This window comes from Nestor notabilis, unplaced genomic scaffold (assembly GCF_000696875.1).
Source record: "Nestor notabilis isolate BGI_N333 unplaced genomic scaffold, ASM69687v1 scaffold23928, whole genome shotgun sequence".
Classification (NCBI taxonomy): domain Eukaryota; kingdom Metazoa; phylum Chordata; class Aves; order Psittaciformes; family Psittacidae; genus Nestor; species Nestor notabilis.
The window spans coordinates 18602-43852 of NW_009941814.1; the positions used below are offsets into that span (position 1 = coordinate 18602).

The 25251-nt window shown below is 49.3% G+C and overlaps 3 protein-coding genes across 3 annotated transcripts in view; 2 read left to right on the top strand and 1 right to left on the bottom strand.

Moving 5' to 3' along the window:
- Positions 1-249: 249 nt before the first annotated feature.
- Positions 250-11982, top strand: LOC104410819 (microsomal triglyceride transfer protein large subunit-like). The gene is made up of 18 exons (XM_010021082.1): positions 250-265; positions 1424-1605; positions 1813-1956; positions 2472-2579; positions 3166-3282; positions 4929-5068; positions 5363-5516; positions 6198-6355; positions 6911-7076; positions 7526-7633; positions 7751-7963; positions 8107-8321; positions 8939-9036; positions 10100-10221; positions 10664-10891; positions 11215-11339; positions 11597-11767; positions 11856-11982. Exons 1-18 carry the CDS (start codon positions 250-252, stop codon positions 11980-11982), a joined length of 2592 nt encoding a protein of 863 aa, XP_010019384.1.
- A 5690-nt stretch (positions 11983-17672) lies between these two features.
- LOC104410820 (steroidogenic acute regulatory protein, mitochondrial-like) lies at positions 17673-21335 on the top strand. The gene is made up of 7 exons (XM_010021084.1): positions 17673-17784; positions 18057-18179; positions 18918-19063; positions 19607-19765; positions 20609-20793; positions 21002-21121; positions 21203-21335. Exons 1-7 carry the CDS (start codon positions 17673-17675, stop codon positions 21333-21335), a joined length of 978 nt encoding a protein of 325 aa, XP_010019386.1.
- Positions 21336-22001: 666 nt separating this feature from the next.
- ADAMTS14 (ADAM metallopeptidase with thrombospondin type 1 motif, 14) overlaps positions 22002-25251 on the bottom strand; it is a gene marked incomplete at its 5' end in the record, with an annotated part of 36409 nt that continues 33159 nt past the window's right edge. The window contains 1 exon segment of the mRNA XM_010021085.1: positions 22002-22009. Coding sequence (XP_010019387.1) covers positions 22002-22009 — 8 coding nt within the window.

Genomic DNA, 25251 nt, shown 5'->3' on the forward strand with positions numbered 1-25251 from the left:
CTGATTTCCAAACCCTCCGTGGCTGCTGGGGGTTGGTGCAAAGGTTTAATTATTTGCTTTTCCTTGGGTGCATAAGGCGGGGATAGGGAGAAGGTGGGCCCCATCGCCTGACGCTGCAGATCTTGCTCACTTTTGTTGTATAGTCCCTCTCCCACTCGCCTTCCTTCCCCGTCTCCCGCTCAGATCCCACAGCCCACCATGAATCCGCAAGTAGGTTTGGGATACGTTTGCCTGCTTTGCTTTTCCTTCATGAGCACAGCAAAAGGTAAGAGACTTTTTGCTGCTTCGGGTCCAGGGACACAACAGGCTTTAAATGCCCTGAGAGGCAGGATGCTTATCCCAGTGCATAAAAAGCCTCCCGGGGCTCGCCATAATGCAACATCTCCCTAGTCTCCAGACAGGGAGAGAAGAGTTATTGCCAAAACAGCAAATGGACTGAACATCTCTCAAGGCAGGGAGGTTTTCTGGGACTGTGGAAGTCCTCCCTCAGGGGTGAGGAAAACTGTAGAGTTGGAGCTTTTTAAACTGTACACAGTGCAGAAATATAGAAACTCCTCAGCCTGACTCACAGAGCAAAGCCTCGGGGAGCAAGCAGGATTTCCACCGATTCCTTTCATTTGTTATTACAGCAAAAGTAACAAAACTTTAAAACATTTCAGAAGCCCAGCAAGTGCATAAGATTTGCAGGAGATTTTCAAGTGACTTTAGAAGGTACATTAGACTGGTTATATCATGGCAAAGGCAACCCTCCCCCCTACAGTCATATTTGTATACAAACAAGAGAAACGACTCCAAATAACTCTAGATAGATAAGATTAAGGCAAGGAGTTCTGATCTAAAACTGCCATACCAAATTCATTTTGCCCTATCACAAAGTCAGTGGTTTAATTAAGAGTTAGCAGTTCTGTTGGGAAACATATAATATGAAGAATATAGCCTCTCTTCTGCCCTAAATAAAAATGCTAACTTTGCCCCAGTTAATGTACAATGCTGAAAAGACTCTGAGATATCCCTCCTGTATGGGTAAGTTTCCTGCTCAGGAAACTTTGCTTCAGGATCAAAGTGCATTTCCCTGGCTCTTTCAAAAATTCCTCAAATCCCGAAGCAGAGCCAACACTCTGGCCAGCATATTTAAGACGGAGCTGGAAAAACAAGCAGGAATCAGCTGCCACCCTAAGAACACCCAAATATCCAAATTGCAGGCACCAATAATTTCCCATTAAAACCTTCCTATGTTCTCCCTCAAACATGTCAGTTATACCTACTGCTTGGTGTAAAAATGATACTTCCAGGAGGCAAATTGATACAGGTTGCAAGCATCTCTGCAAGTCCAGGTCCTTTCTAGGAGGGAGGATGCTGGCTGCAGCAAGTGGAAGGACTGAGTCTGCAACCTCATGCTTTCGGCATTTGCATCTTTCCTCAGGGGACTTGCAGCTGCTTTCTTTCCAGCCTAGGACCCTGTATCAGTACCGCTATGCCCTGGATGTCCAGCTGGACCACACATCCGCGCCGTCCCTGCAGGGAGCCTGGCTGCGGGCTGAGGCACTGGTCCAGCTGCACAGGCTCTGGAGGGACCAAGACAGGGAAGAGCTGCTCCAGTTGCAGGTGTGTGAGTTGGTAAAGCCATTGCAAATGGGTACTCCTCCTGGGAGCAGTGATGCTGTCTTTCTTTAGCCCCTTCCCTCTCTAGCCCAAGCCACCTGAAAAATGTCCTCTCTGACCAAGAGGTCATTTTACTGGCAGGTAAAATGCATAGCAACTTTAGGGCAAACATGCTTGGTCACTGTTTTCTGCCATCTTCTGCCATCATAGGTCCACAACCTGAAAGCCCAGCATGAGCCAGAAGAGGAAAGAAACCAGGATGGTACTAGAGGACCCCCTGCAGAGATTGCACTGAGCCAGGAATCACAGGCAGAGCTCCAGCAGCCAGTGTTCATCTCCTGGACCAGCGGGAAGGTCAGCTGGATACCTCCCAGGCTTGCTCATGTGCTCTGCAGAACGCTTCTGCCCACATCCCAGATTTTCCCAGCTATGGAGCCCATATGAACACCTGCTTCACCCCTGATTTCCTATCAGAACACAAGGAAACAGAGTGGCAAATGTAGGAATATAGTCTCCCACAGGGTCCAGTATGACCCTAGGTGGAGTCCCGTCCTCCAAAGGGGCTGTAGGCTCAACTGGAGATGCGGTTTCCCATGTTAAAAGGGCTTCAGTCCTAACCATGGAATATAACTCCTTTCTGACCTTCTCCTCTAAAGCTTTGGAAAAACAGGGAAAGGGGATTTTGTGGGCATACACCCACAAAGATCATGCTATTGAGGGATACAGTCCACCTTGAGAAAAATCTTCAGGTATCTAGAGGATGTTGCTTAGGCTGCAGGGGAGATGCCTTTCAGTAGGGAAGGCAGCAGAGAGTCTGCAGAGGCCTCAGAGCTGTCCCAGCAGCCAGACACCACATCTTGCCCTTCCAGGTCAAAGCCTTCTATGGGAATGAAGCAGAAAGCATCCTGATCTCGAACCTGAAGAGAGGCATTGTCAGTCTGCTCCAGCTCCAGCCCCATGCTGGCACTGCAGTGGAGGTAGGTGCAGAGCTGGGGCCAGATCCTGCCCGAAAGCCAGGGACCATGCCACAGCAGGAGCACCAGCCCCAAGGCACAGCCATCCCAGGTGCTTCAGCAGAGGAGGCAAAATTCAGCATAAACATCATGGGCTTTGCTGCTCCAGCAAAGTAAGTAGATGATATTCAGGAATGGACACACTTATAAAACCATGATCTTTCCCTGGACCATAGGAATAGTGGAGAAAAAAAACTCTGTAAGAATTTCTGCCAAGCAGAATTTGTTTTGCCTAGCCTAGCCAGCAAACAGCAAGGAAATCCCTTCCCCCAGAGCTCAACTGATGCTGGAGTGACCTGTGAACAACATGGAATAACTCAAAACCCAAAACATAGGCACAAAAATGTTGTGGTGGTGTTAGCCTGAGTTTTCAAAAGCAAATTTCCCACCCCGATGGACTTGGAGCTATCCACCACTCTTGAATATGGCCCATTTTCTAGCTTTTTGATTATTTTTCTATTAATTAATCTGTCCTCTGCATAGATCATTTTATTCAGAGTCAATCAAAGCCAATCACACTTACCAATGCTCACTTACATTTGTGTTTCAGGAGGATGCCTCTGGGAGCTGCCAAGTCACATACACCGTGTCCAACCATTCCATCACTAAAACAAAAGATCTCCTCAGCTGTATAAAGCCGAACGCTGGATTCACCTCCATAAACAAAGCAAGTCCAATGCTCTTGCGGTGGTGGGCTCAACTTATACCAAATACACTAGGGCTGGCCCCAAAATCTTCCTGCAAGTGGGATTTGAGTCCCACTTCCAGCTGGCTTCAGCCTTTTGCACCAGTCTGAGATGGGACTCTAGCTCTTAGACCCATACCCAGAGCAGGACGTACCAACACACCTCAAGAAAAGCATATAGTTTCAAGGTGGTTAGGATCAGAAAACACATACTGCATCATCCCATCCTTGTTATCACTTCTCACCTGTCAGCTAATCCTGCTTGGGAAGGTGGAGATACAAAAATGTTTTCTGGACTTCAAACTCATTGGATTAGGTTGACAGGGGACAGGGCCAAAGACCACTGCTTGTTTCGTTTAAAGCAGTAGCCCTTGTTCAGCCCTGATATAAATAGATGAACTCTGTGGGTCTTAATGCCATTATACCTGCTGTGATAAAAATCAATGGGTCTTTTAAAATATATAAATTCTACTGAATTCTATATAAAAATGGACATCACTGTACAGAGAGCCCATGGGTTTTGGCAGGGGTCTCAACACCTGCAGTCAAAATCTGAGTGTTCCTATAATAAGAGCTTTCTGGGGTATGAATCATGGCAAATTTACTCAAGCAAATAACAAACTCTACATAGCACATTTTTGGCAATAGCATTTTCCCACAAGCCTGCTCTCTGGATTGAGGCAGCTCTCTGGACCTTGCCTGTGTCTGTAGCTGTGACAGCAAAATAACGATGCTGCCCAGTTCTGTAAAAGGCAAAGCCTATGGTTAAAAAACCTCTATTAAAATAGTGATGTTGTTACTGCTAATGCCATTTGCTGTCAAAACCCACTCTTGCACATGGTTCAGCTCTTCCCTTCCCCAACACCTGCCATGTGCAAGCCCAGCTGCTCTGATAATATCTCCCAGCATGACCCATGCTCCCCTCACCACAGCTGGTTGATGAAGCAGAGGTGAAGTCCAGCGAGTGCATAATTTCTTTCGGAAAGAAAAAATCCAGAGAGCTTCCCCAGTGTCACCACATAGCACAGCTAGGAAGCCGAATATTTTTTGTCATGAGCTCTATGGAAATTGCTGTTGCTTAGCTTTCTATTTCACTTGGAGGATGTCCTTGCTGGTGCTCATCAGGATGAGGCGGGTTTTGGCATTGAGGATCATTCCTCTTCCCACACCCAGCTGTGTTGGGGCAGCTGTGGAGCTAGCACTGGTGAATAGTCCTGAAGTAAGGGCAGTGCTTTGGGAGGCATTTATTTCCTGTTTACAGTCTCCATGCATCACCCAAGCCAGGCAGGAGCATCCCCTGCTCTTTCTGCTGCCCTTCTGTGGCTGAACCATGGGGACACCACCTTGTAATGAAAAAGTAAGTCCGCGTGGTGTCACCAGTCTGTCACCCCCATCAGCCATGGACAAAAGTATCCCCTCACTGTGGTACTCACCTGGTGCTGCCTTCTCCCACATCTAGGAAGAGGTTAGGATCTTCCAGATTTTCCTTTCCTACACTTTGCAAGCAAATCAGGTGACTTTGTGGACTGGAAAACTCTTTTGCTGCTAATAGAGAGGAAAGAAGTCTCCTGGAGAGAGGGGAGGAGAGAAAAGGTTGCATTTTTAATCCTTGCCTTTTCTCTTCCAAGATTTTTGGACTCAAGTGGCAGCCCACCAGCAGAAGTCAGTACATGGTAAAAAACAACCTCCTCCAGTCAGTGCTGGCAGAGGAAACCCACGTGGTGTCTCCAGCCCTGAAGTCCACCACTGGCATCAAAATCAGTTCAAGGTGAGTGATGTCCCTGTGCCACTGCCCAAATTAGGCAGCCTGGCATGGGATGAAGGTGCATCTGTTGGATGTGTTCAGTGCTCTCCTGACAGCTTGGGTTGCACAGCCTGGTGCAGGTAGCAAGGAGGACATAGTACAGCAGCTGGGCATGGCACAGAGGGGTCACCAGGAGCCTTTTGACAGCTTGCCCCCACACCTCCTCCTTCTCCAAACCTGCATGAACCCAACCAGCCTCTGAGCCACAGAGGCTGTAAATGATGAAGCACTTCCAAATGGCTTCTTCTCCCTCCACAGGCAGCAGCTCCAGCTGGCATCTCCTCCAATACCTGGCCCGGCAGAGGTGGCTGCACAAAGCCTTGAGGATGCACTGGCTGGCCTGAAGGGGCAGCACCAGCCTCTGGGCATGGCCAGCCTGCCCTTCAGGAGGGTCTGCATCCAATGCCCTTCGGTCAGTGATTTTACCCAACCCCCAAACTCACCACATGCTCTATCCCAAGCTGGGCACTTGGGCAGGCAGACAGAAAGCTGTAGGATTTGGGGTAAAGCCACAGTGGTGGATTTGGAGGGGCTGGTTACTGCGGTCAAGGCAGGATGTGGCCCCAGGAGTGCTGTAGAGCAGCAGCCTGACCTGTTACCTGTCCTGAATGGTGTCTAATGTACCACTACCCATGGTGGAAGGACTCCCCGACACAGCTGCATTTCTGTGATGGGGGAAGTAAGCTGATGCACAGCTGGCACATACAGCTGGGTTAAATGCATCACAGAGTTGAGGTCAGGAAACATTTCCACTGCAGGTTAGGCTGGAAGGACAAACAATGGGCATTTTTTTGTGTCCTCAAGTCCTCCAGGCTTTTCACCTGGGAAATCTGGAATTGCAACAACTTTAAGGCACCAGGGCTGCTCCCAGTTTCTCCTGCTCTTTTCCTGATACATACCACAAACTGGGGAATTTGGGCTTCAGCACAAGTTCTCAGCGGTGAGGGTGGAAGGCTGCAGTAGAGGCCTGCAGACAACTGCATGACCTACATGGGCCCCTCCCACTCCTAAATATTTCCTGAGCATAAACGTTATCCCATGATAATGAGGCTAAAAGAAGCTAAATCCCACCTAGCAAACTTCATCTTTGCAGCTGAGAGCCTACCTGAAAGCTTTTGACAGCCAGAGACTCAAAATGGACACCTCGAAGGCGTCGACAACCTGGCAATTCCAGAGGTTCATCCAGATGCTGCGCAGTGCCAAGAAGAGAGATGTTCTGCAGCTGCTGAGGAGAGCACCTGAGGAGATGCTGTGAGAATCCGGGGAGCTATCTTGCCAAAATTGACTTCTGTGCATGCAGACCCAGGCACATAGGCCATTCCTGGCCCTGGCAATTAGGGTCATTTGGTGCTGGTCCATACACCACACCTGGTCTAGGCAGCCATCCCAAGTAGTGTGAATGTACTCTGGTTTTTCTTAATGTCTGTTCTGTACAAACACTACATGGCTTTATTTTTTTGCTGGCTTTGGAGCAGAGTGAGTACTCCAGCAAGGCTTTCTGCAGATATAATTGGAGGTCTGTTATTTACATGCCACCCACCCATGGCCACAGGCATCCATCCCTTGTCAGTGTAGGCACTGAGGCCAGGCTCCTCTCTGCAGTAGAATACATCAACATATGCGAGTTCAGAGCCAGAGCCAACCTTCTAGTCTTTTTTAACTTAGAAACTGAAGCTTCTGAGGGTTAAAGCAAGAGGAAAGCATGGAGAAGAGAAAGGGCAATGAGGAGCTGCACAGGGCGCCTTGTTTTCATTCCAGCTCTTTTGGTGGGTCGAGCCACTGATGATTTCCCTCTTCTTGCTCCAGCCCCTTCATCATGGAGGCAGCAGTGGCCGCTCAGTCAGTGGCATCCTTGGCAGCTCTCTCAGACTTTCTGGATTTCAACAAGAAGCCAAATTCCCTACTGGAAAAGTTTCTCTATGCGGCAGCTTTCTCTCCCCAGCCTTCAGGACAGCTTCTCCGCCTGGTGTTAGTAAGTATGGACACTTCTCTCCCTGCCTGAGGGTCCCGAGTCCAGAGTGGATCCTCACCCGCTTCCAGGCAGGAGGGAACAACAAGCATGTTTTCCTGAAAAGGCAAAATATTTTCTTCAGAAATATGTCTTCCTGCTTATGGGATTATTTTATGTACTTTTAATGGGACATTGGCAATGGAAGTAGATGCTCCTTGGAAGACAAACATTCAGCAGAAAGTGCTTTATATCAGTGCATTACAGACAATAAAAGCTTAATTAAAAGCCACTATGAAAAAATCAGTATTTTATCCAATTAAACCATACACTGCCTCCTTAAAGGCAGGTAAGAACTAGCTTTAACTTTTTTGGTAAGTGCTTTGAGATAAGAGGTAAAACATGTTCTTTCTCTCTCTTTTTACCCATTCTTTTTCTTTCCTGCTTCATGTTACCTGTTTCTGGATACCCAGGACAAGCTGGATGGGAAGCAGCTGGCCCCTGAGGTCCAGGAGACAGGGATACTTGCCATGGGCTCTCTGATTGGCAGGCTGTGCCAGCAGAAGCTATGTGGGCTGCAGGTGGGTCATCCCATGCTTGGCTTTCTCAGATGTTCCTCCCCTCCTCTGGTGGTGCCCATAACATCTCCTGTCCCTCACCTCACTCTCCTTTTCTGCCCTCCTGGAAACCCCGAGCAGGAGGTGGAGCGTGGGGTGGAAACCATCCTCAGGAGCCTCAGAGATGCTGAGGAGGAGTCCGAGGTGGTCATTTACCTGCTGGCCCTGGGGAATGCAGCGCTCCCTGAAACCATCCCCACCCTCCTGGACCATGCTGAGGAGGGCCCCACCATGGCTGCCACTGCGGCTATCTCTGCCCTGCGGCGATTCCCCGCTCAGCACATCTCCAGCAAGGTACAAAACAAAGCTGCCAAGGCTTGGTGTCCCTCTTCCCATTCAAAGCCAAGCTATCAGGGATGCAAAATGGAGCACATTACCACTTGGCACTTGCACATTACCACCCTACCACCACCATTTTAATTGCCTTCTCTCATCAGGTGAAACAAGCAATGAGGAGGATTTTCCACAAGAAGAGGAAAAGCTGTGAAAAAACATGCCGCCTGGCAGCTGCAGAAATCCTCCTAGATAAGGAGCCCTTGCCCATGGATGTCATCAACATCCTGCTGGCTGCTAATGAGTTGGAGACAGAGATGGCAACATTTCTGCTGCTGAAGGTCCAGAATAGCCTGTATGCTCACCACCACCCAGCAAGGTGGGTCGAGAGGGGAAGGCTGCATTTTTTCCCCTAGCTCTACATCACTGTATTTTTCTCCTCCTCCACACTCCAGCTGTGGCATTTGAGCCAGCAAGCCTTTAAAGTGTGCTAGCATCACTTCTTAAAGCTGGCATTGGTGCTGCCTGGAAATTCCCAGCTGCTATAGGAAGAAAAGAGGAGAGCTGCTAACGCAGGCTCCACACAGCCAGCTGAAACACAGTGTCCTGCCCCATGGCAGTGGGACCCAGGCTAGTGGTTTCAGCAGAGTCCTTGGAGGCCAAAACTGTCTCGCAGGGCAGTGCACAATTTGTAACTGCATTAATCTTCCTGTCTGCACAAAACAAACTGAGCACCAACGTTTTTCAGAGGTAAGCAAAAGCTGTACAAAAATATCTGACTGGTTTATCCTAATAAGCTGGAGGAGACAGAAGTTTCAGGGGAGCCCATGTCTGCTCTTTTCTATTTTTTGCTCACACTTCCTTGGACAGTCAGCAATCAAAAGAAACACTTCAGAAATTTATATTTCTTTATTTGTACAGCCTTCTGTAACAAGCACTGACATTTTCCCTTCCTTCCCTCCCAGTGCTGACATACCCTTTCCCTCTTGCTTCCAGGAAGATAATGAAAGACATCATGGGAGACCCACGGATAAATAATTACAACTTATTCTCAAAAGCCGGCATCTCCTCTTCTTTCTCAGGACCTCTGACAGGTGACACCACAGAGGACATTGATCCCATTGTCCCCTCAAATGGCTGAAGTAGGGCTTGGTAGTGAAAGACAGCTTTCAGAAGAGACCTCAGCTTTTTAGAAGTGCCCCAAAATCTCAGTGTGAGGTTTCCAAGCATGTCCCCCAGCAGTAGCTGAGGCTGGCTGGTTGTCGTCGCCTGAGATATATGTACACTTCCCACTGACACCCCTACAGAAGGAGGGCTTGGCTGGGCCACATACTTTTCCCAAATCCTGCTAATTTGAGAGGTACTTCAGCTGGAGGTGAAACCAATGGCAGATTGTAGGTGGGAGTTTTTGTGCTTTTCCTGATAAGTCAAGATATTCAGCTCCATTTCTCAGCTCAGTAGATATTTTTAATAAGCTCTTCAAAGAGGAGAATCCTTGTGCTGAGATAAAAATCGCCAAACTTCAGAGAGACTGCAACAATCAATGCTTGCTAAATATCCGCTTAAATCTTCACCCCTCAGCTCTCATTTCTTCCCCTCTTAAAATTAGCTCAGCCTAGCCTTGTAGGGGGTAGGTGGAAGAAAAACAGCCAAGAACTGGAAGAAAATATTGCCATGTTAAATCCTTTGATAACGGCAAGAATGGAAGGAGATGGTACCGAGAAGCTTTCCCCTCTGGATCATCTAGCTTTATCAGCTATTTAATGGCTAACATAAGAGATCTGTGCAGGTCAGTCACCCTGACCAGCCCATACAATCTATTGAGAAGGCTTACAAATTACCAAGGAGCTCTGGGGTTCCTGCTTTTAGATGTACCCAGTGACCTCCCCATTCCTGCAATCAATCTTGGCAAGCTCTTCTAAGACACTGCCCCATCCTGCTGAGCACTGACTTGCTGGCACTGGGCACAAGGGCTGTGCTTACCAGGATCCCAGCCTTCCACATCCCATCAACAGGCTCTGTATTTTCTTGTCACCTTCATCCCCTGCTGCTGCTCTCAGAGCATTTATGGTTCACCACCATTCAGTGACTCATTCACAGAGAGACATGAGCCAGGCACTGTCCAGGGGTGCTTATGGACATCTATCTGCCTTTCAGTCACCCGGGACCTGGTTTCCACCTTTGGGCTGGACCTGCTGTTTTTGGAGGGTGGATTTCTGAGGAAGAGTGTCTCTGACTTCTCACTACTCAGCCATGAACAGCAGCTTCATGCAGCTCAGGTGCGCTTCACAGAGGGTGGCTGGGGGCCACATACAGGGGGGTGGTGTGTGTGACAGCACCAATCCAGTGGTGCCACTGCTCCATTTGCGTCCCCTCATAACCTCCTTATGGTGCTTGACCTCACCTCTGCACTCAGTGTGCCCTGTATCAGAAATACATGAATTTGTACCCCCTATCATTGGTATGAAACTGGACAGATCTGCTCTGGAGAAGGAAGACCTCCACTCCCTCAAAACACAGCAGGTATGACACCACTGCTGCACAGTGCTCAGGGATAGTTTGGGTGCCCCATCCAACCCACTTCATCACTGTCCTCCTGCTTCAAGGGGTGCCTGCACTAGGGCTGGACAAGTATAGCAACTCAAATAGAATTGTAGGGCAAAAAATAGACTCTTCGTCTTTGCTCCATACAGCTTTCACATCTCTGCTTCTGTGTTTTAGGTCACTATTGAAGCACAAGGGATGGAGTCAATGCTGGGAGAAAATGTCTTGGAAGGGGAAGAGGAGCCAGAGCTGATGGCCGGGATGTCTGCCATCTTCTTTGATGTTCAGTTGCGTCCAATCATCTTCTTCCAGGGATATACAGACTTAATGGCCAAGGTCCTGTTAAGCAGCGGAGAACCCACAAGCGTGGTCAAAGGGAACCTCCTGCTGATGGACCATCACCAGGTACTGGATGGGGACAGGGGGGTGTAACCTGCCTTCACACCAAACTTAACAAATCCCATAGCACAAGCCAGTGGATTTTAGTTTTATGTTACTGCAGACCAGGTCTAAGAGCAAGGTGGCGCAACCAGATGTCTCTTGGGACTGGTAAAACAGCAGGATGGCTGTTTCTGCCATGGAACATACATGGCTTCAGTTCCTTCCTTGCAAGCCCAGCTGTGGGGTTGGGATTAGCAGTCCCAGCAGCCACAAGATGTTGCCATTATCAGCTGCTCAGCCAAGAGCAGTGCCTGGTCACAGCAAGGTCTGTCTTCTCCATCTTCCAGGTCATTCCTCTGCAGTCTGGCTTCCAAGTGGCCATCAAACTCCAGGGCGGGCTGGGGCTTGACATTGCAGCTGACATGGATGTGAGCATTTGGGAGCAGGAACTGAAAACCAGCATCAATGCAAGGTCAGTGGGTGGGAAACTGCTTGGCTCTAGGGATGCAGGGTACCCAGGGGGCCTAGCACAAGGAATGCTCCACCTTGGGCTGGCTTTCCAGAGCCCCTTGCTCTTCTGCTTGGTCCAGTCTTTTCCGGTAGACATGTTAAGTAGGGGTCTGGTGGGCACTGGGTTCACACTCCTTTTCCATGGCCAGACCCAAGATGCTTATGGGGTCGTTTGATGCAATTGCTCAGTGACCAGGCCTATGTGCTGCTCTCTCACAGGGGAAGCCTCGCCATTGATTTCCAGGCAGAACTAGATAGCCCTTTCCTCCAAGCCACCCTGAGAAGCCAGACAGAGGTGGAGACCTCAGTCCAGTTTGACACCATGTTGAGGTTTTCCAGCAGCCCAGTGCTCATGTGCCTGCAGCTGAGAGAGGAGCAGATCCCATACAGGTAGTCTCTGGATATGGCTAGATACTGTAGAAACAGTGTGATGTGCTTGAGATGAGTGAAGACATCTTGCTGTTTCCTCACCCCACAGAGAAATCTTCACAGTTTCCAAGTCTGCTGGGAGCCAGAGCAGCACCACTCGAAAAGGCAGGCAGGGAAAAAAAATACACCAAGCCAACTCCAAGGTCTGCAACCTCTTGCTGACAGCAGAAGAATAGCAGGGTTGGAGCACTTTGGATCTGGATGACTGCCCCCTCTCCTGTCACACACCCCAGTTCTCTGTGAACCCAAAAAGAGCTGTTAAGGACTCTGCCCAACTCCTCTACAGCAATTTTTTTAATAAGAAAAATACTGCTCAAAGAGCATCATAAGACACCACAAGAGGAACTGGAACTGCTCCAGGACAGCCAGAGGCAGCCCCTTGCTTGGTGCAGGAGGAGCCAAGCCTGCCTCCCCACCCCAAAGGCTAAGATTTCCCTTGCCTGAACTCTTCCTCTTGATGAGGGAAGTCTTGCTTGAAGCAAGACTGGTCCTTGTGAAAAACAGCCTTCTTTTGCAAATGAATGAGTTTCTCAGATCCCAAGAAACCCTTCTACAAGCCCATACCCAAAAATGCCATGTCTTCTCCCCATTTATCAAAGTGGGCAGGAGGGAGCACGTCTACAGCCTATAGGGAGAAGGTTCCCCACAAGGGGAGTGAATGACCCTCTTTTAATGCAGAGTTTTGCAAATTGCCCAGGAACATGGAAAAAATACTTCTGGAAAAGCTGTAGGGTTCTAATGTTTTGTTTGTTGTTTTTTGGGTTTTTTTAAATGCAGCCCCAGAATAATCTTCAGGCAGAAAGGCAGATAAGCAACACATATGCTTCATAGCCTATCACCAATTAGTCTGTGTCCTTCCTGGATTAATTGAAGGTGTTTGCATTTATTCTCATATTAAGGCAATTTAGCTGCCCTCACAGGTTGGGGCCATCCTCTCATTCCTGGAGGGAATTTTCACTCTGTTACCAGGGATGTGGCTGATGCCACATCGGGCAACAAAGGTGATGCCAGGGGAAGAACAGCTTGTGTGACATGATCCTTTCTGGATTTGAGAATCTATCACAGAGAGCTTGGACAAACATTACAGAGACATTACTTCAGGTAAATATCCTTCAAGGGTAGACATTATTCAACCTAAACAGGAAAAGTTTAGTGGGATCATGCCTCTATCCCATCCCTTCCCTCCCGTTTATAGGAGCCAGCACATACTAGATGTGCCCTTTGCTGGTGCATGCAAATTCAAAACCCATCTATTGAGATGTGGCTTCTGCCTGGAGCCTCTTGTCTTCCTTTTTGATCCAAAGTTTACATATTAATAGAGAAGCCTTTGGTCTTTCTTATCGCCTGAACAGCAGTTCCCCTTCTCTTTTAATCAAGGCAGCAGATGGAGATAAGATTGCCTTAACCCTACATTCAGGAAGCCAGTGTTCCTGCAACAAAGAGACACAGCAGCTTCCCTTTTCTGCTGATATTTGGGCTCTTTTGGTGACTATTTGTGAAAATTACTATTAGCTTCAAGTAAATATTTTTCTTCTGTTTTGCATTCCTCTCTCAAGTTGGATTGCCATCAGTCACAACCACTGAACATCTCTACAGCACTGGAGCAAGGCTCACAAGGAAAAAGCAGTATTCTTTTATCCCTTCCCAATAAGAATGTGCCTTTAAAATATTTTTAGCTCTTTTCTTAATTATAAAATGTACTTCTTAGGAAAAAAAAATAGAGTCATTGAGCTTTTTTTTTTATTTTGTTATCATGAGCCTGACAATGTAGCACTTAATCTCCTGGCTGCGGGGGGCAGGGGGCAGCAAATTTGTCTGGTTTTCCACCTGAAGACACTAATTACAAGTGCTTTGGTTATGTACAGAAATAAATGGCATGTATTTTTATATTTCCTCTGTTTGACTCTTAGCTTTTCTGGACACACAATTGGAAAGGAGAGACAGAGAGCAGCTCCCGTAGCATGGGCACTTCAGCAAGGACAGCATGGCCAAACTTCCCAGAGATCCGCTTTTTAGGTCCGTATTTAGGGTGCCCCAGGGCTGCGTAGCTAAATGCCCCATCAGGGCTGCAAGACAGTGACACAAGGGCTACCTCTGCTCCTAGAAACCCCCAGAGCACAGTTAGAGATGCTCTGCAAGAGGCTTCCCATGGGGTCAAAGATGCTGCCTTTATCATCTGTGCCAACTTCTGCAAAGGTACTGGAGACCATCTAAGACTTTGCTTAAAATCAGGGCTTCCACTGCATCAAGGCTCTGCTAATTACAGAGCAGTCTCGCTCAAAGCAGGCCTCAAGGACATGGAGAGTAATTGTCCTGGTATTTGCCCTCTGGTCGGAGCAGGAAGATCCCTTGTATACCCATGTGAGGAGGAAGCCACATCTACCTTCTTGCATTGCTCAGCTTTGCCAAGCTGCTGATAGCGGCTCCAAGCCCCACTTGCCCCCCATCTTTACCCTTTCACCAGGAGCATCCCATTATTTCCCCTTTCTCTTGTCTCACATCAGGATTTGGGCTGACTCAGACTACATTTTACACTCAGATGAGTTGCTATAACCTCTGCTGGCATGCAACACCCCAATCCTGTGACCACCTATGAACCTGCACAAGCCTTAATCCCCATCCAAAACCACGCTGCTCTACCAGGTGTCTGGGGGGACTATTTCAGCCCAAAACCTCTCAGCCTCAGCATTTGCTTTTCAGCTAAAGCCAGAAGGAACCCACCTGACATTTATGACCTTTTCCATTGCTCTCTTCCCTAACTTAATTACAGGTTATTTGACAAGAGCAATGAGAGAAGAATTAGCTGCTCAAATTCTACCTTTGCATGGGCTACAGGCTTTGCATTTGGCAGTGCTGTTTGCTTGGGAGCCAGTATCCTTCCCAGGAGTTCCGACACTGAGCTGCTCAACTGGAAATGATGAGTCCCCAAAGGGTCCTTGCATCCAGGAACAAGGGACACAAAGTAACTGGGGAGAGTTGGGGTGCCAGATCTTACTCCTAGTGGGAGTAAGATGTCCCACATGACAACAAGCACCCAGCTCCCAGGGATTTTGCAGGGGGTTAGGGGCAGCGCAGCCCAAGGCCAGCTGCTGGGAGCAGGGCTCCTACCTGCCTCTCCAAGAGGCTTTGCGTGTGGAGCTGCAGGTCAGCAGTGACCTCCAGTGGCTGCAGCTAAACCTGGTGGAGGCATCAGGCCAAAGTCGTTCTGCTGCAGCAATGCAGGTGCTGGACACACAGCACTCTGCATCCAGAGGTGTCCTACAACCCGCACGCAAGGTCGTGGGACCTTTGCATGGGCAGGTGATGGACCAGGACTGACCCATGGCAGCCCCTCAGCACTCTCAGCTGGGGTCTTGTGTGGCAATGCCATCTTCCCCTGGCCTCCAGGCTTGTCATCACAATTTTTGATACTTTCTTTTCCCCTGTGAGTCACTCTATTCCCAGGACATTTTGTACAGCCCTCAGGACACCTTATGGACACAACTCACCAAATGGGTGATAAAACAGTATCTGCTTGTCTATTACAGCTTTCTGCAGAGACAAAACTAACATGAGAAAGTGTGTGCAAAAGTGAGGGGAATGTGTGTAAGAGCATAGACCATAGGCAGGGGTCAGCTCTCCCTGGGAGCTGGTGGAGGTACACGTTTAAAGCACTGGGGCATATCTCTTGTCAGCCACCGTTTTTTCCTTTCTAGGCAGCTTACAAAACCCCTATTGTATTTCCCAACTGCTGGGCCCCAGTGACTCCCCAGACCCCATGAAAAAGAAACAGAACAGAAAAAGTGATTTGCAACTCACCAAAGCAGTATTGTAAATCCCAGCACCAGAGAGCTCTGGCAATAGCAGATCTCCCATAGAGTTGCAGTTGTGCTGCTGTGCACCTCCTGAACCCCTGCTGCAAAGCTTGCAGCTGCTTTGGGCCACATACATCACACAGGCATATCAGTAAGACTTTCCTGCCAGCACAGGACATGCACAGAGACACTTATCTGGGTGCCACTGTACATGAAGTCACCCTGAAGCAGATAGCAAATAAGCAGCAGGGCATCCGAAGAGTAGCAGCTAGTAAGGGGTTGCTGTTATAACTTGCCCAGTAATCAGGAATGGAAGGAGAAAGCTGTGAAGCTGCAATGGGACACAGCTGTGCAAGCAACAGTGGCTGTGCCATAAGGTTATCCCTGCAGGAAAAGCTCTGAGGAAAAGCTTAGGGTTGGGGCTGGTGAGTCAGGCAGGGAGCTTGGGAACTGGCTGAGCTGAGCCGAGCCGAGCCGAGCCAAGCCAACAAGTCTGCAGGCCTGGGATAAAACCCTCTGGCACAGCAGAGCAAAAACCCATGGGGAAAAAAAGCTGAATGTTTTCTAGGAAACTGTTCCACCACCTCCATCCCTGCCTGTAGTGGGAGTATTGAAGGAATGTGATGCTTGCTATAGGAGATAAGGTATTAGCAGTGCAGAACATATTTGGAGAGACAACCATAGTCACCATCTTCTAAGTAGGACCAGGCTATGAAGGGTGACACAGGGACAAGCCTCTGCTCTGCCCCACCTCCCTGCATTGTCAGGGGCTGCTGCCTTCCTCAGCTGCTGGGGTGCCGGGTGGGCTGCAAGGGTCACTCCATCGGTGAGTGGCTGCTCCTGGCAGTGAGCACTGTCCTGAACAGACCCAGCACCATGACTTAGAAAGAGCAAATTATATTTAACTCCATTAGCTTTGGGTGAAAATAGTTTCCTGCGACTGCTTTTCCTGCTTACTCAATTACTCATCACCAGTTATTCTGCCATGGCCAAAAGCCACCCACAGGCATCTCTCTTGCTAATCCACTCTTAATAATACACTTATGAGATCAACATGTAATACTGTATAGATTCACCAGACTGTCCCCATCACCACTGTGACAGCCCCAGAGCTGCCAGGGAACAGGGGTCTGCAGGCAGCTGCCTACAGTGCTTGCACAGCAGCCACAGAAGGACTGTTCCTATCCCAGCAAGAAACCCACTGGCCACAGCCACACCAGTCTGCAAGCCTTGTAGTTTCTCCTGTCTCTTTTAAAGCCAAAGAGCCCTCCTGGCCTCCCTGCCCACATATTTTAGCTCTTACAGCCTCAGAAATTGAAGATAAAGTGAGCTGTACTGACGCTATGTGAAAAAGAATCACCAGGCCCCTTGGCTACATATGAGTGCAAGAGCCTTTCCATTGCAAAAATCAAGCAGTGTTTTCAAAACAGTATTGCAAAGGGCCAGAGAAATACAGTGGGGCTGTATTTTAAGGAGTGACTTAGTAGATTTTGTGTTTAACCTTTGAAGAGGGGCTGTTAAAAATGTAAGGATGTTGTGGTCTCACCACCATCATGAGCAACAGAACCCTGCAGGGGACAAATAAGAGCAAGTAAAGTAGAAAAGGGAAAAATGAGGTGTTACTTGAGGAGTTAGATTAGCAGTCATTACCACCATAACTTCTATGAAGTTTCCATAGGAAGAAGCATCATTTTCCACGAGCATGGCTCTAACAGAAGCTTCCACCTTCTCCAACAGCAAAGCCACATTGCTCTCATATCCCACCCCATCCTTCCCTCCATGTAAGTGTCACCAGTTGCCTTTGCCAGTTTGGGTTTGCCACCACAGCCTTTGATAAAATGACACTGGGGACCACTAAAGTGTCCCATCTCAACTGTGCCTTGGGGATGCATTCATCCATAGCTGCCTGCAAAGTGCAAGAAAGAAAGCAGGGACTGCTCTTTCAAGAGGCAGTTCCCTTTCCCTGTGGCTCCTCCTCTCGCTTGCCTTGTCCTTGAGTACTCTGTATTCCCAGCTGTTATCTGGAAGCATGGTCCTATCATCAGATGCCGTCCTTCAGGCTGGCTATAAAGATGCACTGGGATACAGTGTTCTCCCAGAGGCAGCCCTGCTTCTGCATCATGCTGCAGGCCACCATCAAGCTGTGCTGTGGCATCGCCCATGACCACCTCCGCCGCCTGCCCGGTAAGCATTCCTTGGCTTTCCTCCAACATCAGGAAAGACAGGCAGAAAAGAGATTCCTAAAGGAGATACTAGGTCTGAATCTGATGGGCATCCCCTTAAACAGGCTTCCTTGGATATGGTCACATCTGTGCATCTATTTTACTTCCATGTTTTATCATGCACAGGGTAGTCTTGGTCTTAGCTGCAAATGAGCTTCCAGCAGAGACATGGGGCACCACAGCATCTTCCTCGTGTGCTCCATGCTCACCAAAGCCTGTGCATCTCTCCTCTAGGCTTGAAGACAACAGTCGTTGCAGCAATACAGAAGGACAGGAATGGGCTGGTGGTAAAAGGGTCCCATCACCTGTCTTCCAAAATTTCTCCTTATATTCAGAGGCTGATGGGGAAGGAGACAGGTAAGCTCAGCCCGGGTGCTTGGGTTAATTTCCTAGCCCTGCTCACAACATCTTTGCAACACATGATGGAAGGATGTGTATTAAAATGCACCCTCTCCATATGAATTGAACCATAATTTGTGGGACGGAGTTAACTGTCTTCTCACTGCTGGGCTAATATCCAGTTCTCTGGTAGCTTAAAAACATTCCCTGTACTGATGACAAACTGGGTTAGTGGGGAAACCCTGAGATTCTGGGAAGGTAAATTGCATTGGTTCCCTGTACAGGCAGCCAAAGATTTTAGCAGAGGTTGCAGGCACTTCTCAGTGTTTCGTTGCAAGTCTGCTGTGTCTCCAGTTCCACCACTTACCTAAAGACTTCAAAATTGGCAAATGCATCTGGATTTTTTTGAAGTGTAGCTTGGTCCAAAGGCTGCCTATGCAATGTTAATACCCCAGCAAAGTGCAATTTGTACCACAGTGTTACTGGGAATTGATTTGGAAAGCAGTTTCAAAAAGCTTTCCAAGTAGTCAGCACAAACACAGCAAATCACTGCCCAGGATACTCCTGAGAGCAAGGTTTTCTGCACCGAGCCATACTCCAGCCCAATAGGGGACCAGTTGCATGGTAAGAGCTGAGACTTTGGGTCAGCAAAACCCTCTCCTCTGGCTCCATTTGCACTTCTGAACCCACAGGCATATGCGCAGGGAAAGCTGGGGGCAGGGGAGCTTTTCACATTGCTCTGCCTTGTTCCTGCAGCTGCCTGCCCTGAGCATGCCAGAGACACCAACCCCAGCCAGTTGCCTGGTGCGGACCTCTCCTACGTCACCCAGGGAGAAGCAGCCCTGCAGCAAGCACTGAGCATCCTGCAGCAGCACACCAGCTGGCAGGCAGAAATGATGCTGGTAAAGCCCCACCACCACTTGCCTTTGCTGCTTCATGCCAGAAAAGCTCTTGGGAGGAAAAATGAGTCTGGGGAGGGGAGATTTGCTTCTCTTAGTCCTCCTGCTTGAAGGGAAACTGTGGGTGAAGGAGACATGCCGTGCAAAAGCATGTATGACAAAGAGGGATTCCAAGCAAGCCTTTGTCAAAAACGTTCACAAGCAAATCTGCAAAGTAAATAGCAAGAAAAAGCTTGGAAGGGGAAACTCAGCTATTCGTGTTCCCAGGGAAAGCCAGGAGCATTTCTGCAGAAAAGCCCAGCAGATTGTAACTTTATTATTTACCATGTTTGTTCAGTAAGGTGTTTGCTGAATTGTTTAATTTAGCTAGAAAGGAGCTAAAAAAAAAAAAAAAGGGCAATCATAGTGGTGTAATTAAGATATAACAGCTTTCGCCTGTAAACCAAGCAGTGATTAAAAACAGGACTGGGGTGATTTATTGGCGGGGCATTTCAGCACATAGCCTCTCAGGACATTGGGGTTGATGCAGGCTCTCTGCTTTCCCAGGACAACGGGGCCACCATGTCAAGCACTGCCCTCCCCAGGCTGGGCAAGGTGTTTCGGGCTGAGGTGGTCCTGCCCGTGCCAGTGGCGTGGCTGCACCAGGAGCTGTTTGAGAGGATCGAGCAAATGCCCCAGTGGAACCCAACCCTCAGCCAGGTGAAGGTAAGACGGGGACGGATGCACCAAAGGCAGAGTGATGCCATCATGGGCAGACATCAGAGACTTTGCATTGCCAGGGTTGCTAGCATCCAAAAAATCATATTTATTGAGGGTTTTAAGATTGCTTAAGGATTAAAGATAATCCTGCATCCTGCAAGAGCAGGATATCACCCCAGGGAGAGAAGACGTGCCTTACTGGTATGGCACTGAGACGCATGTTGTTTTCAAGCTCTTTTTTTCCACACAGTGGCTGGTCACAGAGCTTTTTCCACACTGGGGGACTCTGACGTTGTTCAGACTTTAACATGAGGGAAGAAGCTGTTCAGGGGAATGAGCTAGAAAAACGAGGCAAAACCAAATATATCACACTGCAGGGGTGCCACCAGGAAGCTTATACGTTGTCTTATACATCTTTTGAGAATTTGCCTTATTACTCAGCTTCGAAATCACAACATAACACTAAGCAAGCTGCTAGCCTCATAAAGCCTCCCCTAGCTCACCTGGGCTGGCTCAGATGCTACCCAGCCTCTGGTTATTTATTACTACTACTTCCCTCTCCCTTCAGAAAAACAAATAGCTTAGAGTCCCATCACAGACAAAAACAGGTGCAAAAAAAAAATGACCCACTTTCCCTCTAAATAGCCCACAGGGGACTGGGACTTAATTATCACCAAATGCCAGCCCTAAGTCCCTACCTTGCTGCTGCTTCTACTCATGCTGCCACCCCATGTTGCTGTCACAGGGGTGGTTTAACATCCCCTGGGCAGGGGTAAGGGGCTGCCGAGGATGTCCCTGGAGGAGCAGCCACAAGGAGCCTAATCCCTGGGGTGCTCCTTGCTCTGGTAGGTGCTGCAGCGCATTGGGACAGACACAATGGTGACACACGAAGTCACTGCTCCCAGCCCAGGCAACCTGGTGGGCCAGCGGGACTTCATCAGCGTGCGGCACCGCAGGAGGAAGGAGACGGCCATCTACCTGGTGGGCACTGCCACCCACATCGAGAAGCTGCCCTTACAGGAAGGGTGCATCAGGTAAAGCCTCCCAAAAAACAACCATCACAGGGTATCATGTCCCTGCAGGGAGGAGACCACTGCTGCAGCCATAAATGTTTGCACCAGCCACAGCAAAGGAGGCATGCCAAGAGCTACCTCCCTGTTGCATTTGCTCTGGGATCTCCTTACCCTCTGTTTTGTTCCCCCTGGGGCTCATCCTAACTGCCTGCTCCCTTGCCCACCGCAGGGCAGAGTCCCAGCTGAGCTGCATAGTCCTGCAGCCGCTGGCAGGAGACCCCAGCCATACCCGTTTCACCTGGCTCCTGAGCATGGACCTGAAGGCAAGTGCTACCATATTACTCGGGATGTGACAGCAAGGGGTACACATCCCAGTGTGCAAATGCATTCTCCTCCCTGGGATGAGTGCTCCAACTCTTTGACCCAACAGGACCAAATTCAGGGTGTTTTCTCTCCCAAAGGGCTGGATCCCCAAGTCTGTCATTAACTGTGTGCTGCCGCAGTCCCAAGCAGACTTCATCAAGCACCTTGGCCGGCACCTCTCTACCGCTGCCTGCCCCTGAGCTGCAGGAGGATGCAGTCTGCCCAACCACAAGGAACACAGCCTGAGCCAGAGACCCATTCTTGTCCTGCTCATTGCTGCTGCAGTCAAGGAACCACAGCTGCCAGCAATGGGGTGAGACAGTGCACCCACCAAGCAACCCCAAGCGTAGAGGACAACCTTCACCCAGCATCATGCTTCTGCTTCAGGGATGGAACAGACCATCTGCAAACTGGGGCAACCAAGGCAACACTGAGCCTTGCATTAGGGCTTACCTAAAAACCCTTGCCCAAACCTTGCCCGTGAGCAGCTACAGTAGCTGATGTTCGGCATCACTCCTTCGCCATACACAGAAGGGGGATGCTACTAAAATGCACCCTGCCCTCGGTGCAGTTTGTTCAGCAGCTTCAGCCCTGCCCTGATGTAATTGTTCTTTATTTGTTACCTGACCATAGCATAAGTTGTCAGTGCAAGCTCAGGGGCTCTTTTTGGCCTGAACCAGTAACACATCTTTATTAATAATTTTTGCAGCGTCTAAGCTACTTAATTATGTGTGTATGTATGTACATATATAGAGGTTTTTCCCCTGTGATGCCAACAGTAGCAGGCAGAGATAAAGCAGGCGTATGACACTAAAGCCATGTGCCAGGGGTTCAGAAATGTACTTTTCACCATCGGTCCAATTGACTTAGTGTACTGCAACATGAGAGGGGGTGGAATGGCAAGTGAGAAAGCAGCTAATGGAAAAGGCAGCAGCAGGGTCAGACTCAGCCCCATGACCCTGTAATGAAGCATCATGCCCTCCAGGACCATGAATCCAAGGGAGCTTGTCACTGCAGACCTGCAGCATGATAAATCCCCTGGTGAGTTTTGTCCTAGGAGGATCCCCAGGAGATAACCAGTCATCCCACATCCACAGCCCTTTGCAGCAGCAGGGACAGCTGGTCCAGTGGTCCCAACATTATTCTGCACCCTGGAAACAAGCATATCATGCCATGAAGCCACTACCAATCACAGCTAGAAACAGGCCTTGCAAGAGTGACATGGAGCAGCTGGGTGTCAGAGAATGTTATTAAAGCCATTGCAGGGTGCTTATTATCTACACATATGTGTGTTTTGCTGGGTCTTTGTCTTAGTTAAGACGGGGGGAAATCGTCTCAAAATAGCTATGTGAAACTCTGGCTGATGAGGAGCAGTGGCTGGGTTGAAATAAAATAAAGAGGTTGTGGCTTGTGTGAAAACCATTTCAACAGTTCCATGTCTCTCACATGCCCATCCCCCAAATAAACCAACAGAAAGAGATTTTGATGTGGATTTATTTATTTAATTTTTTTACATTATGTTAGAGTTCAAAAAAAAAAAAAAAAAAAATAAAAGAACCCAACAAAATTAATAAATATTAAAAGTTAAAAAGCTCTGAATCTCGTATGTACAAAACTTTACACATCATTGTAACACTGGACAAGGTTACATCACAGGAATGACTTGGAGCATCCAGCAAGCCCAGGAGGATGCAGGGGACCAGACGCACCCTCTCCTCCCAGAGACAGCACCAAATCCCTGCTGGAAGCTGGGCCTCGCAGTGCTGGGCCGCCATGCCACAGCCCGCCCTAGGTGCTTCTTGCACTCTCCTGGAATAAGCACCCAGTGCTGAGTCCCAGCCCTGTAACATCACCCCCCAGAGCACTCACGTGTGGCAGAGGGGTGTTTATCGCACCCTGTTTTAAATCTCACCCACCTCTCTCAGCTAGAGGCGGGGGTTAGCACCTGCAACGCAGCCCCCTTGCCCCAAAGGCCCCCCCAGGGGCCCTGGGAGCAGAGTGCAAGGGGCTGGGCCAGCCCTGAGCCACAGCTCTCCTCCGAGGTATAGCAAGGAACCACCGCAAATACTCCTAACGCAATCAAGCACTAATGCCCAGGACAGCACTGAAGGGAGGGTGCAGCTGAGAACTTGGGAGGAAGGAGTTAGTATGCATGCATGCATGCACACACATATACTGCACCCTGGAGACATTACAACCCTTTTTTGAGAGGGGAAGGTTTTGTTTTTATTCAATGCCTCGAAGACTATGGGGAAGGGGGCTGAATGCTTGAGAAAAGCCTTGCTTTGGGCAGCGAAAGGCAAAGCAAGTTCAGTCCTGCCCCAAACCAGCCCAGGGCTGTCCCAGCAGCAGGAGAGGGCTATGGCACAGCTTGCATGGGCCCCAGCCCTCTCATCCCATGCCGCCAGGGAGATGCTCCTTGAAGAGTAAACAAAGCGGTATCTTTGGCACAATAAATAAATGATGAATCCCACGGAGGGTGGTGCTGGTGGATAGGCTGGCACGGGGTATGGCAGCAGTGGCAGCGGTCCCGAGGGATGAATCCCACCCTCATCATCCACAGCATCTCATTGATCCTATGGGTACTAAGACCTGTACACCTTGGACCTGGGCACCCCACTGCTGCATTTCATCGGCATCCCTCCATGTGTCCACTCCCACGAGGTGTGCTGGTTACTTGGCTCAGACAGATGTGTGGCTTCATTTCATCTTTTGTGAAGCTCACTTAATGCCAAAGGGCAGCACCCAGGAGGCAGGGGACCTCCTGCCTCTAGTGCTTGTAAGAGTAGTTTGGTAAATGCTCATTCAGCCTTGATTTGGAGGCAGTCCAGGGACAGAAGAGTGTACAAGCTGCAGCCTTAACATGTCTTCAGCCCTTTTTGTACTGTTGGGTAGCTCCAGGGGAGCTTTGCAGGAGTCCAAAGCTTAAAACATCAGGAATGCACAGGGGTATCCATTCATTTCAACTAAAGCACGTACCTCAACCTCTCCCCCGCCACAACCCACATCAAACCAGCAAAGTTTTGCACACTGACATGAGCTCCTCTGAGATGCCCCAACCTCAAGTTTCTTGCAGCCACATGAGTGTAATTAATGCAGTGCTCCGACAGCACCAACAGCACTGAAAGCACTAGCTTCAAACAGCAGCGTGCCCTAAACCCCACAGGCTCCCAGTACATGCCGAGCACCCTGGGCCACCTTAACAGCAAGCCCCAGACACCTGAAGAACTTGCCCACCACAAGCCTACAGAGAGGCCCTGTCCTGCTCCTCAGATGGCCAGAAGCAGCACTGCCAGGGCCAGCAGATGCACTCACAACCATGCACATACTCCCGAGAGATCCCGCTTTGCAATGCCAAACTGGTCTATCTGCCAAGCCTTGCCCTCCTCCATCTCTCTGACTCAAAACCTCCTCCCTGCCAGTGCTCATCCCCCATGGAAGCCCACCTTCCCCTGCCACTGCACCTGGAGGTGCTGGATACCCTCAGCTAAGAGGATGCACACCCCCAAGCACTGAAACCACGGCAGCCTTGTGTCCTCAGGGACACAGAATATCACCAAACCCTGCTTTGGAGAGGTTTTGAGTACTGTAACTCCTCCAGGCAGACCCTGTGCCTGCAGCTGTCCTGACACCAAGCAAGGCGCATGCAGCTCTAGGCTCCTAAAGTGCTGTGCATACATTTAGTACTTGGCACAGTATTTTTTTGTGGCACAGGAGGGGGTGAAATGGGATGATTAATGCCATTGGAAAAGATGCAGATGAATCTTCCTCTCTCCTTGCTTTCTAACTGCCCCTAAAATTCACTCCGACTTCCCAGTCATCCCTGTTTCCCTCCAAAAGGTGTTGATGCCCCCCAGACACTGGGTACCAGGGTGCAGGGATCAGGCTGGTGGCCCTGGGGAGGCTGGGTATTGGTATCACCTCAAGGCTGGCTAAAAAGTCACCACCAGGTGACAGGTGTTCTTTACACGTATTTTTGGTCTTTGACCTTATTGCTCCTGTTAAGTCACCTGGACCATCTCCTGCCTATCCTGCAATGCAGGACAGTAGCTGGTCTATGGTTCTCACGCTCCATCTTCCCCCAGACATGTTTCCCAAACACTCTACCCCAAAAGG